General features: G+C 36.5%; 1 protein-coding gene across 1 annotated transcript; it reads right to left on the bottom strand.

Annotated features, from left to right (window-relative positions):
- Window positions 1-2,876: 2,876 nt before the first annotated feature.
- LOC110466252 (NXPE family member 4-like) lies at window positions 2,877-11,589 on the bottom strand. The gene is made up of 4 exons (XM_021522659.1): window positions 11,505-11,589; window positions 8,421-9,191; window positions 7,455-7,507; window positions 2,877-3,897 (listed from the first exon to the last, which is right to left on the bottom strand). Exons 1-4 carry the CDS (start codon window positions 11,528-11,530, stop codon window positions 3,104-3,106), a joined length of 1,644 nt encoding a protein of 547 aa, XP_021378334.1. The 5' UTR covers window positions 11,531-11,589; the 3' UTR covers window positions 2,877-3,103.
- Between the last annotated feature and the right edge of the window lie 4,128 nt (window positions 11,590-15,717).

Below are 15,717 nucleotides of genomic sequence, written 5' to 3'. Positions count from 1 at the left end.
TATTTTTATTGATTGCGAAGCAGATGGGTGTCACATTTCAAATGTATTTGATGATATGGTTTCTTGTGATGCTGGCTGTGACAGATGGTTTCATAATAGATGTGTAAGTGATCTGTCAGATTTACATTTTTCTAGGGATAGTTTTATTATGAAGTGTGGTAAGTGTTCATAAAACAGCAATACAAGTCAGAATTAAGTATATAGGTCAGGTTAGAATAATGCAGTTTAGTTAGTTAGGTTAGCCAGCATTGTGATTTAAACATAAAACATGACTACAGCTAATTTTTATTTTAATAAATATATTTATAATTTTCTATTCAACTTAATCCTTTTTTTGTATTTTGTAATTTGTATTAAAAAGAACACAATTATTTCAATCATAAAACCATTTCTTCAAATATAAGTTATTATAAAAATACCCATTTTTTCTAATGATACCCAATAACCAATCATAATGATGATCATGAATTTTTATTTTGTGAACTATTATTTATCTTATATATATATAGTTTAAAAAAATATGGGCTCTTATGTAGAACTGCGTCCGCGTCGCAGAGCCTGGTAACATTCTAATAGAATGGCTAAGAGTTCTACTTGATAACGACAGCTTGACAGAGTTACGTCCCCTTAGTACGGGTACGGGAGGAAACAAAACACCCGCGATCACAACAAAGTCAGAATTTCATGTGAAATATGTTGTTATATTTCAACGAAACTTACATAATTATAAACAGTAAGGTATTTTCTTCTATATTTCTGAAAATAACATGTTAATTTTTCCTAAATTTCTACTTATATGTGAGAAACCGTGATTTTCACGGTTGACTGCGGCGTACAAGTTTTACCCCCTTGAAAAACACATTATCGTCGATTTCTAAATTATTAGATAATAAATAAACATTTTTGTAATTGTCACATTTAGAAAATAATGTTTGAAATTATTCTATATTTTTATAAAAATTATAAACCATCTCGTTACTGAGATATTAAAATATCTTTATATTCACGGTACGGGGTTTCAGTCCGGGTCCGGGAACGGGGTACAAGATTTACCTACCACCTAAAAAATACGCAACTCTGCGGCTTTCGATTAGGTGCTATACCATTCACAGCTGCCGTTTGCCGCACTCATCAACGACACAGCTTTCAAAGAGGCTATATAGTGACAATGCCATGCAAATGTAAATATATGATAATTAACTGCAATGGACAACGTGGTATTCATGAACAACTTATTTTTTTAACGACTTTTAAAACGTTTTGGTTCTTTGTCATAAAGAATGGCTTTTATCAAATATCATAAATATAATCTAAGAACTGTAAGTACTGAAGGAGGTGTTGGTCAGATATTTGGACATGGAAAATAATGAAATGTAAAAGGTGAAATTTGAAATAGAGCAATTATAGATGCTAACACGATTATTTAATATACATTCAAGAGCAAGTACATGTACTTTAAACTTGGAACTACTAACCATCAAAGTTACCTGCTTATCAAACACTGGAACTTCAGATAATTTTCAACTGGAACTGTCGCCGGGATGGCTGACTAACACCCCCGCTCCCCCATCCAGTCTGATTCCCACTGTGACCAAACACATTCAATACGACGAAATGGAGAGAGAAAAAGGCGCGCGACAGCCAGTAGATTGTTGCGCGTAGTTTAAGTCATATAATACTATAGAATCGGATAAATAAACTCGAGTAAAGTAGGCTCAACTTTTCAGGACGTTACGTTGTGAATTGATAAATACTGTACCACGTATCGGGAAACATAACGAAGAATTGCATCGCATTCATCACTCTGTGGTTAAAATGTCGTTCTTGGGTAAAATCATGCTGAACTCTTCAATCTTGACCGTAGTAATGTGCAAAACGACATGGGTAAAGTGGCGAAGTTAGCAAGTTTGTGTACCGCAAAGAGTCAACTTCGCATGATACTATTAACCGGCTGGAATTTACAAGGTGACATCCATGAGAATTGAACCGATAATGATAAAAGTTTGTGTTTGAAAATTAAATATCAACGGGTTCAAAACAGCCAAAAACATTCCGATCTTTTCTTTTCGAAAGAGAATTGTTGAAATCACAATTGTTCGGCTGTTGGCGGTCCTCGTCGGAATGACTGCCTTTAAACGTACACATTCTGCCGATATCAATGACCGATTCAGTCGGATTTGCAGACGATCAGAAAACTACTTGGAAAAGTGTATTTCATAACAAAAAATAGTAGAAGATTTGTCCGTATATAAGATTGAATCTTTTCTTAAACTTATTGTTGTGAAAACAACATCGATATATTCCAATTAACGTTACCTGTTCTGACCATGCCAGGTAACCGTGTCAGCGCACAGATCTCCCCGTATTCGAGGTTGTCAGTCAACGCTAACGTTATATTTGCGACATGCTTTCTTATTAATTTCATGTGTTGGCATGGCTACCTGAACAGTATGTACGTGTATGTATTTACACCTGGTAATTGTTTACCATTTTGATTGACAGGTGGAAATATATCCGTTGTAGCTTGGTCAATGATTTTTCGGAAAATGATCATACAGAATGATTGGGTGACTTTCATGTCATTCTGACATATTTCTATTGTTTTTTTTATTTCTTATGATATTTGAAACATTATAGCTATCATTGTTACAAATAGTAAAATATATAAAAGGTATACAAATAAATAATAAAGAATACATTTTCTCACAGTTTGCTGGTGACTGATCCTTTATTTTAACGACCCAAAACCTCCGTTCGTAGAGGCTTTACATATATTTGAAAACGATGCTTAAGTATCAGGAATAAAAGATAATAGTGAGAAAAAAAACACCAAACGTAATTTGGAGATAAAAAAAAGCTGATGTAACAACAGACGGAAGTTGAAATGGGGAATGAGCAAATTTGCCTTGCTTGGGATCGATTTCTCTGTCAACTTAGAGAAAATGGTTAATGTATACTAGACAACAAAACTATAGTATTAAATTGTAAGTAACGCTATTGTCTAGTATAATATGGAGTTGCAAACGGGACTAACGACTGTAAGCATTGCAAACACGTTGCCCTTCTATCTTTAGAATCGGCCACCATGATAAATCTGACGCCATTATCTGTCACACAAATACGACATAAAGTAACTGATCATATCCCTAACGGTCGATGGACCAGGGTGGACGTTGACGTTTTCTATACATGTTGTCATATCCCACAAATTCAAATAAGTTATCTTATCATGGAATTCAATCAATTCTTCAAAGAAAACTTGTTCTTGGACCTTTCTTATGAAATCCAAAGGTTTAAAAAGGTTTACATAAGTAGCAGAGTGAGGTCCTTTTATGAACAACCTTGCTTCTGGTACTCGTTTAAAAAGTCGACCAATCGCAAATCTAACATCCCGCACGTGCGCACGAAATTCAGATGGTGGGGTTCTAGCTAAGTGCATCATATTATGTATTACGATTGTCAACTTTTTCATATACGGAATGCGGTCTATGTGCCAAGCCATGGACTTGATATATTCCCTTGGTGAATGACCTCCGGTATAGAAAGGCAACTCGTGAACGGCCCACACCAGACTTAGATTTAAGTCGGTTCGGTCAGCTCTCCGCAAGCTGAACCATGGTCCTCTCTTCTGTCCTTCTGTATTTGCCGCTATGACCATATTTAACGTTTGCTGTATCTGATCGAACCATGAGCGGATATTCGAATCACCAATAAAAAACAGGAACTGATCACGCAGGCAGTTCTCATACGACATCTTGGAAGGTATGAACGTACTTTTGCAGCCTCGATTGTGCCATTGATTTTTATAATAAAACCCAACAGGGGATTCCTCGAGCCACGTCTCCTTATTTGGTCTCTTGCTACATGGTAGATCGACTGACGGAACATACGTCCCATCTGAAAAACAAAAAACAATATACGTATAATAATGCCTAATTGAGTTCAACGGGAGTAGATCATTATAATCAGTATCGTAGTAGTACGCTGGACTGTCTCTCTCAGCGGTAGCTCATGATTTACATGAATCAACCTGACAAATTCAGGGAAAATCGACATTTTACATTGGGAAGGATATTGGTGAACGTTTTATTTGTATAAGTATGGTTTAAAAAGGTTAAATAACGTCCCTTTTAACAGCTTAGGTCATTAAAGGATAGGCCTCCGTGTGTGGTATGTTCACTGTATGCGTGTATGGTTGCTGGAGGCAGGGTATGTTGGTTAATTGCCGCCTTGCGATAGCACTGATCTGATGCCGACTATATATGATATGATATGATTTGACTTAAAAAGATATATTTATATATTAATTCCTTATGGTGAACTTGCAATTTAAAAAAACCCACGTAATTTTGCAATCTGAGGAATTGAGAAATAAGAACAATTAAGGAAAAATGCTTTCCAAATCACAGAGAAAATCATGTCACATCTGTATTTCTCTCAGAATACTACCTATTATGATCATAACCATCAATATATCGATATGACTTCGTGACGTCACATCACTGCTGTACGATGGTGACGTCACGCACGTAATATGTAATTCAAAAGTATGAAAACGTTCACCCTATCGGAGTTGACGTTACAGTCTCAACGCATTGTTGACGTTACGTCGTACAATTGTTTTGACTGGGGAATCCCACGCCTTAACCTAAGGTGAGACTAATAGAATCCATCCCTGATGTGAGGTATGGATTACTATTATCTTCCCCTACCTTGAGGGTGTTACAGAGAAATCTCCAACCCGAGGGGTGATGCTTTTTGGTTGTCTAAATCATAAACACAATGTAATACTAACGTTACATGCTAAATTCAGGGTTTACGTGACGTTGATGGATTGTTGACGTGACGTTGATGGATTGTTGACGTGACGTCATTGTATTGTTGAAGTGACGTCAAACCATTGTGATGAATAGGGAAATCCCCCCGTCTCAACCCTAGGGTTAGACAAGGAAATCTCATACCGGTAAAAGTGCGGATACAACTGTCCAGGGTAAGAGAATTCCTTTTCTTTCTCACCCTAGCGTTGAGACGGGGGGATTCCCCTATTTACAACAATGGTATGACGTCACTTCAACAACACAATGACGTCACGTCAACAATCCATCAACGTCACGTCAACCCTGAATTTAGCATGTAACGTTAGTATTACATTGTGTTTATGATACACATTGGGAGAACAGGGTAAGAGAACAGGGATAATTCACCCCCTTGTGGGTAAGATAGGGGAATCTCAACCCTCGGGGAAATATTCCCCTATCTCGTCCCAAAGGGGGTGAGAGATTCTATTATTCTCCCCATTAGAAAAAGATATCAACCCTCCTGGTCAGGGAAAAATAAATAAAATAGCTCACCCTTTTGGGGAGTGAGATAGGGGAATCTCAACCCGAGGGGGAAGATTCTTAAGTTGCCAAACACGAGGGTATGCAGAGTGTCTGGCAACTTAAGAATCTTTCCATGATAGTTAAGAGCCCCAATCACACCTCTATGGGTGAATGATTATTTTTCTCTCACCCTGTTGACCCATTGTGTATCATATAAATAAAGTTAAGTTGATGTGATCTTGATGCACTGTTGACGTTATAGAATTGTCATGGAGAGGAGAATCCCCCTGTTTCAAACCTTGGCAGAGCCTAATATAATCGTCCCCTACCTTGAGGGTGTGACAGAGAAATCTCCAATCCGAGAGATGATATTTTTGATTGTCTTACCCGAAGCTGTGCCGAGGGTAAAACGTTCGAGAATTTCATCCCGAGGGTTGGAGTTTTCTCTACCACACCCTCAGGGTAAGGATGATTATTTTTTCCTCCCATCATGTTTCACACACAAATCCGTCATGACAATTGCATGACGTTGCATCAACAACCATTGGAGTCACATCAACAATAGCAGATCACCGACTGCTGGAAATTATGAAATATCAACCCTTAGTGTAATATGTAAGGAATGATTTTTATTTTTTCAACATTTATGAGGTCATAACAACAATGGGTTTATGGACATATTGAATGAATCGCGTTAGCGATTCATGTAAAATATGTCCAAAAACCCATTGTTGTTATGACCTCATAAATGTTGAAAAAATAAATATCATTCCTTATATTTACATTGACGAATCCTTTCAGTGGATCAATATAACAACGAATAAAACAAACAAACAGGGTTTGTTCCTGCATATACACGGGTGCAACGCAGTGGCGAGAACAGTGTTTTTCGCGGGGAAATGTGACACTATCGTGAGAGATCTTAGCAACCGTCAACAATAATAACACAACAAAATGTAGTTCCATATTCAATGTTTATTTGTAGCACAGGACATGTGAATACGTGGATATTTCACAAAGCACAGTTCAATAATATTTTAAGATGAAAGAATTAAGCATCTAGGTCGGTCGTTCCGAGTGAGTAGTTTTTGTAGTGTATTACTACGCAGTGTGATCAGGTTACTATTAGTTCCCACGTGCTGAGATTCTATGAACACCTGTGTTATGCATTTATGAATGTAATTTTTGTCAATGGGTCTAAGCATACAGAATGTAAATATTCTTAAATGGCTGGCACGCGGCAAAGCCTCGGACGAAATATTTAAGAATCTTACTCCTTGGGTTAAGATATTTCTGTCTTACCCCTAGGGTTATGAAAGATTATATTAAGCTCACACCGGGAAATACGTGGATAAACCTATGCAGCGTAAGAGAAAGAAGTGTATTGCACCCCTAGACAGGTCTGTCATGCACGCACCATCCTCGATATCCAGGGGTTACGCTCACTTTCGTTTGTACTGCACCCCTGGAATCATCCTCGATTTCCAGGGGTTACGCTCACGTTCGCTCTCTACACCCCTGGAATATGTCATGGCAAAATTGAAAGCTCGATGTACGCCACCTTGTTGATGAGACAAGACGACTTGTTCGATCCTTTGATGTACATCAAAAGAATCTCGCGGTCACGTAACGGCAAAAATTGACAGGCTTTGAAGTCGGGCGTCTCTCCTTTGTAATCTTCAAAGCACGGGTATCAGCCTAGCGATTGGTCAGTTTTTTTTTACCCGAGACCAATCAAACAGCTATCTTCGTGCCTTCAATTTTGCCATGACATATTCCAGTGGTGTAGAGAGCGAAAGTAAGCGTAACCCCTGGATATCGAGGATGCCCTTGAATATGTCATAGCAAAACTAAAGGCACGAAGAAAGCTGTTTGACTGGTCTCAGGAAAAAAATACTGACACATCGGTGGACTGATAACTGTCCTTTGAAGATTACAACGGAGAGACGCCCGACTTCAAAGCCTGTCATTTTTTACCGTAACGTGACCGCACCTACAATACTGCTATGACATATTCCAGGGGTGTAGGGAGTAGAGAGCGTAAGTAAGCGTAACCCCTAGATTATCGAGGATGTGCACGAGATAAATTCTTTTCTCATCCTAGTTGTGAGTAGTCTGTCTACCTTTACTTACCTCCCTTTGTCTTGATTGTCGGACTTTCCCTCAACAGCATGTGCTTGTAGAACCTATAACAACGGATTTCCTTATAATAAAAGGTTCTCTACAAGATTTTTGGTTGAAATGATATATATTCAAGTATCTAGAAAGTATGTATATGCTTTTTGTAGTCAGGTATGTATGACATAATTTTCGTTCCGTCGTACTTTCAACACTGTTATAATATAGTCGATATACCCCTACCTAATCATTTTATTATTATTTTAAGTTAATATTCAGTCTACGCTGAAATTCACTCAATAGCCATTGTTATCGCAAACCTGAGAAATCATCTCATAATCTGCTCATATAAAACTTAATTAACAAGTTTCCATGACGTCGACAACAATGCATGTGAGCGGAACTATATAAACATTCCGCGAAAGAGACAGAATTGTGTGACGTCATCAACAACAGATATTGGCGGGGTAACATATGGTTTATGCCAATTCCAATCTGTTGAACCGATCACACATTAATGACTTTTGCAAATAAAGTTTGTGACAGCATATCATACTAGTGAATAAAATAATTATGAACTATTTACAGGAAAAGTATTGTAAATACGAAGAAGAATTTTCCAAGTTATGAGTAGTCTCGTTCAACCAGACGCTTGATCACTTGTAATTCTCTGTTCGGCGTAGCTTGCGCATACAACAAGTGTCTGGTTGAACGAGACCAAGTGATGAGATTGACACGCGTGCATTCGCCATCTATTTGATTTACACGTGCTCATCGGCGATTTGCCACTTCATAACCTGTCCAAAATAGAAACCTTTTCCTTAAGTGTACCAAATGGATATATTTTCTATTTATTAATTCTAGTGTTCAATAACCATGAACCGAACGATGCTGCCACTTGTATCTATTGTAATAATTATAAAGTTCAGCGTTGGGCGACGATAATCAAAAAATTTTAAAAGCTTATTCGTATACATTTACCTGGCAATCTTTCTCTCAACTTCATTTAAATGGTCTTCGCGATGTCCTTGCACAGTTGTCCAATCTTGACAAGTCAGTTTGGGATTTCTTGGTTTTTCACAATACCAGTTGAGACCGTAATTTTCTTTTGTAAAATTACATACATCCGTCAGTCCAAACACGCTCGGTTTCACATTACACGGGGTTCGTTCTTGAAGGTCATTTTTGTTAAATCCGGCAGCCATGTCATGCAGTAATCCGTGTTTCTCAATAAATTTATGAACAACCGCAATGTGTTGTTTAGTTGCAGCTATTGACGTCTTTATGACACAACTACCTGTCCATAATGCCCTCACGTGACCTGTATATGATCCGTTCCCGTGATCAATGACGTAGCCATTTGCGCTAGCGTTCTTGGATGGAGTTGTTAGCCAAATTCTAAGAATATCTCCACCATATGTTAGGGGTTTCCCATATCCATCAAAGAGCATGATTCGCACCCTGATCAAATCTCCGAGTGAATATACTTCCTGATTTACAGCAAGTATTTGTATGGAATAGGTATTGCTTGCAATGCTTCTTAAATCGATATCGTCGTTGATGGACAAGTATGCTTCATAAGATGACAAAACATTTCTAGATACGGAAGCAGCATAATCGGAATCGGGGATAGCCTGGACGGCCCTATTGAAGATTTCCTGACTCAGCACTGCTGGATGGGTAGAGATCGTTCGTGTATCTAATAAACTGAGCGGCACATCAAAGTGTCGGACCGATGGATCATCACGGTGCCTGAAAAATATGGTTATAATCATAAACAAATATCATAAACAAAACCACGTTTACCTGTTGTTGGTTTCTTTTTTATATAGGCATTACGGTTTAAGGGGAGATAATCCCATTCCGTATATATATATTTTTTTTTTTTTTATTAGTTTGTACGTTAAGTCCAGATAAGTTAACCAGCACTTTGTTTTCATTTAGTCATGACTGAAAGAATGAAATTTGGCAGAATAATGTGAGTCAACAGTGCCGATGTTTTATTCTAGACTTACTTGCCTGAGATATATATATAACAATGACACCTCTCAATTCATATTATTAATGTATGCAGCGTTGACACAAAGACTCTTTGTGCCTCGCAAGGCCGCTTTATGCCATAAAAGAGATTTGGCTGGTTGCTATGCCTATTTCCCCAAAGTTGTGATCCGCTAGTGCGCGCGTGCCACCGTGTATTGTCATGACGCGTCCTCGTGTATTTTCATACGGGTAGCTCTATCGGACCCGAAGGGACATGCTCATACATTTATCACGAGATGCCATCTGTGCGCACAAGTTAATAATCAGTGCGCACGGTTTGGTAATCGCTGCGCACGGTTTAGTAACTCGTGCGCACAGATTAGTAAATGTTATATCATGTCCCTTCGAGGGCTCCGTAGAATCCTGTGTCTAAGAATAGATTATTGTAAACAGCCAAATTCAAGGCCGTGATTATTGATACATGCGTTTTCGCGATAAAGACTAAACACAATGCTTATTTCGCGTTATTTCTATGAATTCAAAACAAATAATATGCTGTTTGTAACGCAAGTTCGTACAAATATTACCAAGTCGTTTTGAAAGTATTTAATTTTCATTACTACTGCCTGCGTCATGTCGTTACCTGCTTTCATCTAGAATATGTTTTTCCTGCGCCTATGAATGGAAAAAATGATATATATATAATTTTCGAAAAGCCGGTTTTACACGTGTATTGCGCTCCTTACTTTGTCATGCGGTCTTCCTGCATTTCAAATCAATGAGACTGTCCTCAACGATGAATTTCCCCATATATTTTTTTTAAAATAAAAATGAACCTGAACGTGGATTCGAACTTGCACCGTGGCCAGTTCTAATGTTTTGCTCATGCTCAAAACTGTTGAGGTACATTCAAAGTGGGGAAATATCGAACAGCATTTACAGTGTATTCTAACTGCATTCTGACTGCATTTGAAGTGAATTCGTACAGCATTTGAGGTACCTTCCGACCAGAATTTGGGAATCGATACTCAGTGCGATGCCATGTACCTGGTACCCTGTGACTATGTACATTATTACCAAGGGATACAATGTTTTACTATAACCTACACAGAAGTACAGTGCTACCATAATTTAATAAGTTACGGACTTAACCTACATGCCGCGTGTTCGTTTTAAAATATTTTATTGTTAATACAAACAAAGATAATTACAGGAACTACAGACGAAATATAACAGTACATGCATAAATGCAGATCCTGCGAATTCCTCAAAATTGTATTAATTGTTTATTTATGTACATTGTACTGTAGAGTGCTTTTTAAAGATGCTTATGTTAGCTAGATAGGGCGCTATACAAAATGTTGAATATTATTATTAACAAATGGATAAGACAGCAGGCTAAGCCTGTGTAAGTCTTTTCCTATAGATAACCGGTATCAAATTATTTTAATTTCATTAACATAAGCATTTTTCATGCATAAAACAATATCTTAATTGTTATGATTCTGACTTCCAGTATGCATTTCACAAAAAGTCTTACTGCGTATTGAGCTTATCAACGGCGTCATCTGAAATTGCGTTATCTACATGGACCCCCCCCCCCCCCTTCAGCGTTTTACCACAGAGGCTAGCAACAATACGTATATGTATAAAAAGTAAGAATAATAAGTAAATATATACGCAATCAAATATTACAATACTAGTTAAGATTATTTTTTTGTTATTTAGTACATATACATCGTTGCTAGCTTCTGTGTTCACAGCTTAGAAATCATGCGACTGATTAATTTATCTGGAATAAAAAAAAAAACTTTTTAAAGCCTGTTTTAAAAAATAAATACAATATAAAATCAGTGCATATATCCCAGTACAATACAATAAGCTCCCAATACAAAGACACAAAGACACAAAGACAATATATTAATCGTTTGCAGACATGTGTGTTGTCTGGATTTCATTATGCACCTGGCGTAACTATTTTTGCAGTAAAGCACATCACGCCCTTTAACGGATATCATACATGATTCTAACACCATTTCTGTGAAACTACGTAAACTACGTATACTATAAAAATCATAAACTCACATAAAAGGGACAAAGTTCCACGCCATCACGAGTGCAAGCACAGAAATCGCCAGCCCAGTAAATACACACCTTACAACATACTTCATGTTCGATCTACTATTCTATAAGGGTAAAATAGACGAGCGTGTGTATAGTATACGTACAAGTACTATCACGTGTCTTGGTATCTATTTATAGAAATAGTTACGACAGTTATATACTCACTTTGAGCTTCAAGCTCATCAGTATACGTTGCGGTGATTCAATTACAAATAGAAAATTCACGTGCAAAATATCAGGCTAAAATATATGGAAATCAATTACCAAAAAAATACATTGTAAGACATACACATGATTTCACCGGCAGAGATTTGGAATCGATACATTATATTAAAAAAAATGTAGAAAAGATGACGAATTCGAGTCATTACCACACGTGTTCATTGACGTATCAAGTTGTATAAGGGCATTGTCCGTACCTGGTACAATGTAAGTATAATGTATGTGTACAAGACACATGGTACAAGACTCTTAGAATATAAGCCCTTATATAGGATTGTATTTCTACTTTGAAGAAAACGAAGATGAGAACACAACATACAGGAACTAAAATTTACAGAAGAACTTGAAAACATAAAAACGCTTCTAATAATACAAAATTACTGAAATAATAATTACTGAAATAAAAATTACTGAAATAAAAATTACTGAAAATAATAATTACTGAAATAAAAATTACTGGAGGAAGACGAACACATGCACACTATATGTATTTACACATTAGTATTGTAAAAGCCAAGTGGTTCGACCAAACCACCAATATGGTAGCGTGGCTGACTGCTACATACATAAGAGTTGGTATTAATCTGATTAATACCAAGTCCCCAAAGGACTAAAGACATGTCATCCTCGAAAGTCCCAAGTAATGTCGACTATAGTAAAAATGTCGTCAATCTCTTCTTCATAAACTGCTTTCATTTCCAGGTACTGGTTCCAACATCAATAAAGGTTGTCGATACAAACTGACTTCTGTTGAATTACTCAGTTCCAATTGACTAGTTGGATACTGGTAAACAGGACTAAACCCCTTTTGCGTTTTCTGCCCTTAGACCATTGCTATGACTTTAGACCAGGGATAGAGTTACATAAATTGTTATACTCTCTAAGGTAGTTCATTATACCCTGGATTCAGCAAAGACCCAAGAGTGAATTCAAGTTCATTCCCAATCACATAAGGTCATAATTAAGGGAACTGCACTGGTGTCGGAGCTTAGTATGCAAAATATTAAGTTTCCGATTTCCGATTTTAAAGTAAATAGGTGGACTTGACTGAATATTTGATGTTAAACAGGATTTGATGGAATTAATAGAGGGAAGGGACCGAACTGAATTTCTAAGTTATTCTAATAGTGAAGAGTAGAAGGTAGAAAAGAAAGGTTAGTAAGAGATAATCTTAAAGGAGGAATCATATAGTTATTATTGTTACGTAAAGCGTAACGATTAATTTCTCCAGATAAAGTAATCAGGAGTTAATTTATTATGCATCTTATACAATAGTTGAAGTTTCCTCCGTTTTCTGCGATTAGATAAAGTTTCAAGACTAGTTTCGTAATATAAAGTGTTAATAGGGGTATATCTTTGCTGATGATACGTCTTTAAAAACTTCTTCATCTTCTTGTCTAGATATGCAAACAGTTTTGAATCGGGACCTGGAAGCTTTAAATAGGTGGGCTAACTCTTGGCTAGTTACTTTCAATCAAAATAAGACGGAAATTATTTTCATATCAAATTCAACGATATAGATGAAGATCTTGAACTGATTTTTGATGGAAATATTTTGAATGTTAACCGTATGCATAGGCACCTTGGAGTTACATTCAATTCAGATGCAAAATGGTCAGATCATGTAGTTGAAATCTATAAATCGGTAATGAAAACAATAAATATTTTGCGAAAACTCAAATATATGTTGAAGCGGGATGCTCTCTTAAGAATTTACAAAACATGCGATGTTTGGGATGGTTGTACTCTGGTCGATTCTGAAAAGTTAGAGAGGGCTCAACGTGAAGTAGCTAGAATAATTACAAGTTTACCGTCATATGCTAGAAATGAATCATTATATACAGAAATTGGTCTTGAATTACTTTCGGATAGAAGAAAAAGTCGAAAACTTCAGTTAATCTACAAAATGGATAGGCATCAAACCCCAAACTACCTAACAAATTTACTTCCCACTAAGGTAGCAGAAAACCGACATGCTCTTAGAAATAATGATAACTATAAAATTCCCAATTTAAGACTCTCTACTACTAGTTTATCTTTCTTGCCTTCTTCATTAAAAATTTGGAATACTCTAGACTATAATATTAGATTCATGTCTTTCTCATCTTTCAAATCAGTCACCAACATACCATATACAGTACCCCCTCATTACCTACGTGGTGATAGAAAACTAAACATTCTTCATACCAAACTAAGACACGAATGCAGTCCTCTCAAACATGATCTTTACTGTGCAAACCTGGTCCAAGACTCCAATTGTATAAATTGTTGCTACCATTGCGAAAATGCCTATCACTTCTTCTTTGAATGTCAACCTTACACAAATGCTCGTCCTGTACTTTTTGATCATATAATCATTTATATGTACATTTAACGTTGAGATTATTACTGTTTGGAAATGAAAATCTGGCTTTGGATACAAATTGTGATGTATTCAAACAAGTGCAAACTTTTATAAGATCCAGTGGAAGATCTTAACATGTTTCGATTATGAACTTAACTTTAAAATATGTTGTTGTTTTTTGTATGTGTAGGTGTTACTTTAAAAATCGCTTCATAACTACTATGAATAGTAATTGACAGTTTATATCATCTTCTGTTGTTTTGAATTATTGTTGTAAGGAGATGGCTTTATAAGTTGTAATAACGTGTGACAAATCCTATTTTCAAATTCTGGTTAATAAAATATGTTTAAAGTCAAAGTCAAACTGTGTCTGACAGCGACGTCACGGAAGTGTTTGACTGTGGTTTTGAATCAAGGCAAATCATGTTTATGGCGGGCCACCGAAGCGTGTCTGCTATAAGATCCTTTAACAGGTCCTTTTTATCAGAACAGAATAATCCACTGTCCTCTAGAATCTACACTAGCGTCCGTTGCAAGTGGCGAAGCAGGTGAAATCGTCCTGGATCGTCGGCCAGTCCCCTCATCGATAGTAATACCACAGGAGGCTGAAGTTCTGTCAATAATGAATAATAACAGTAATACAAAAGAAAAATACCTATAGGTGTTTTTTTTGTATTACTATTATTATTCATTATTGACAAAACTTCAGGCTCCTGTGGTAATACATGCCGAATGCTCAAACGATTAGCTAGTCCTGTTGACACAGTCGATCGACACAAGAATTCAGCCAACAGCATCTTTTAAATCGTCATCTGGTTTCTAAGAAAACTCCACATTTCACGGATGCACTTTCTATCTCGTTGAAAGTCGAACCGCTTCGTTGCCTGATGAGCATAGCCGCTGCACAATCGTTTTTTAACGGTCAGCTTTCTCCGCGAACACGGAATAATTCTGACTTTTTGCAAATAAAATATTTTATATGGTATTTTTGTTTTAAATTTAGATCTACAGTCAATTTTTAAGATAATCAATGCTTGTAAAACATGCTGGTAATGTAAATTAAATTATCAAAAAATATGCAAAGTGGGACTTTTTGTTTATTGCTCAACTATGTATTTCGTCACCGTTGACAACGCATCGTCTTTCCTGCGAAAAAAACTGTTCAATTAATGTTGTTTTCATGACGGTGTTTTGCTTTTTACCGTGAAAAAGACTATTTTTTCTTAATTTCGAAAAATAAAAGTGGATGTAATAGAATGTAAATATAAGTTTTAAATAATGTGCTTTGGAATGAACGGCATACAATGCCTCTATGTAGACTCTTGTTACATATATTTACCTCGGGTATGTCTATAATGAAATGTAACATCGAAGAAAACAACAACAAAGAAACACAATTTTAACAGAAACAAAACAGAGAAGTAAGATAAATCAAATCAAAACAAGACAAATCATATAATGACAAAACAAAATAAATCAAGACAAATCAAATCATGACAAAACAACACAAATGCAAAATTCAACTCAAGCTCTTCCTCGCTCCATCCCCCTTCATCAAGTCTTGTTTAATTTTCACAATTTCTTTTCCGTAACCACAACACTATATTG

Source organism: Mizuhopecten yessoensis, unplaced genomic scaffold, assembly GCF_002113885.1.
Source record: "Mizuhopecten yessoensis strain PY_sf001 unplaced genomic scaffold, ASM211388v2 scaffold11125, whole genome shotgun sequence".
Classification (NCBI taxonomy): domain Eukaryota; kingdom Metazoa; phylum Mollusca; class Bivalvia; order Pectinida; family Pectinidae; genus Mizuhopecten; species Mizuhopecten yessoensis.
This window is presented reverse-complemented; position numbering and strand designations above follow the sequence as displayed.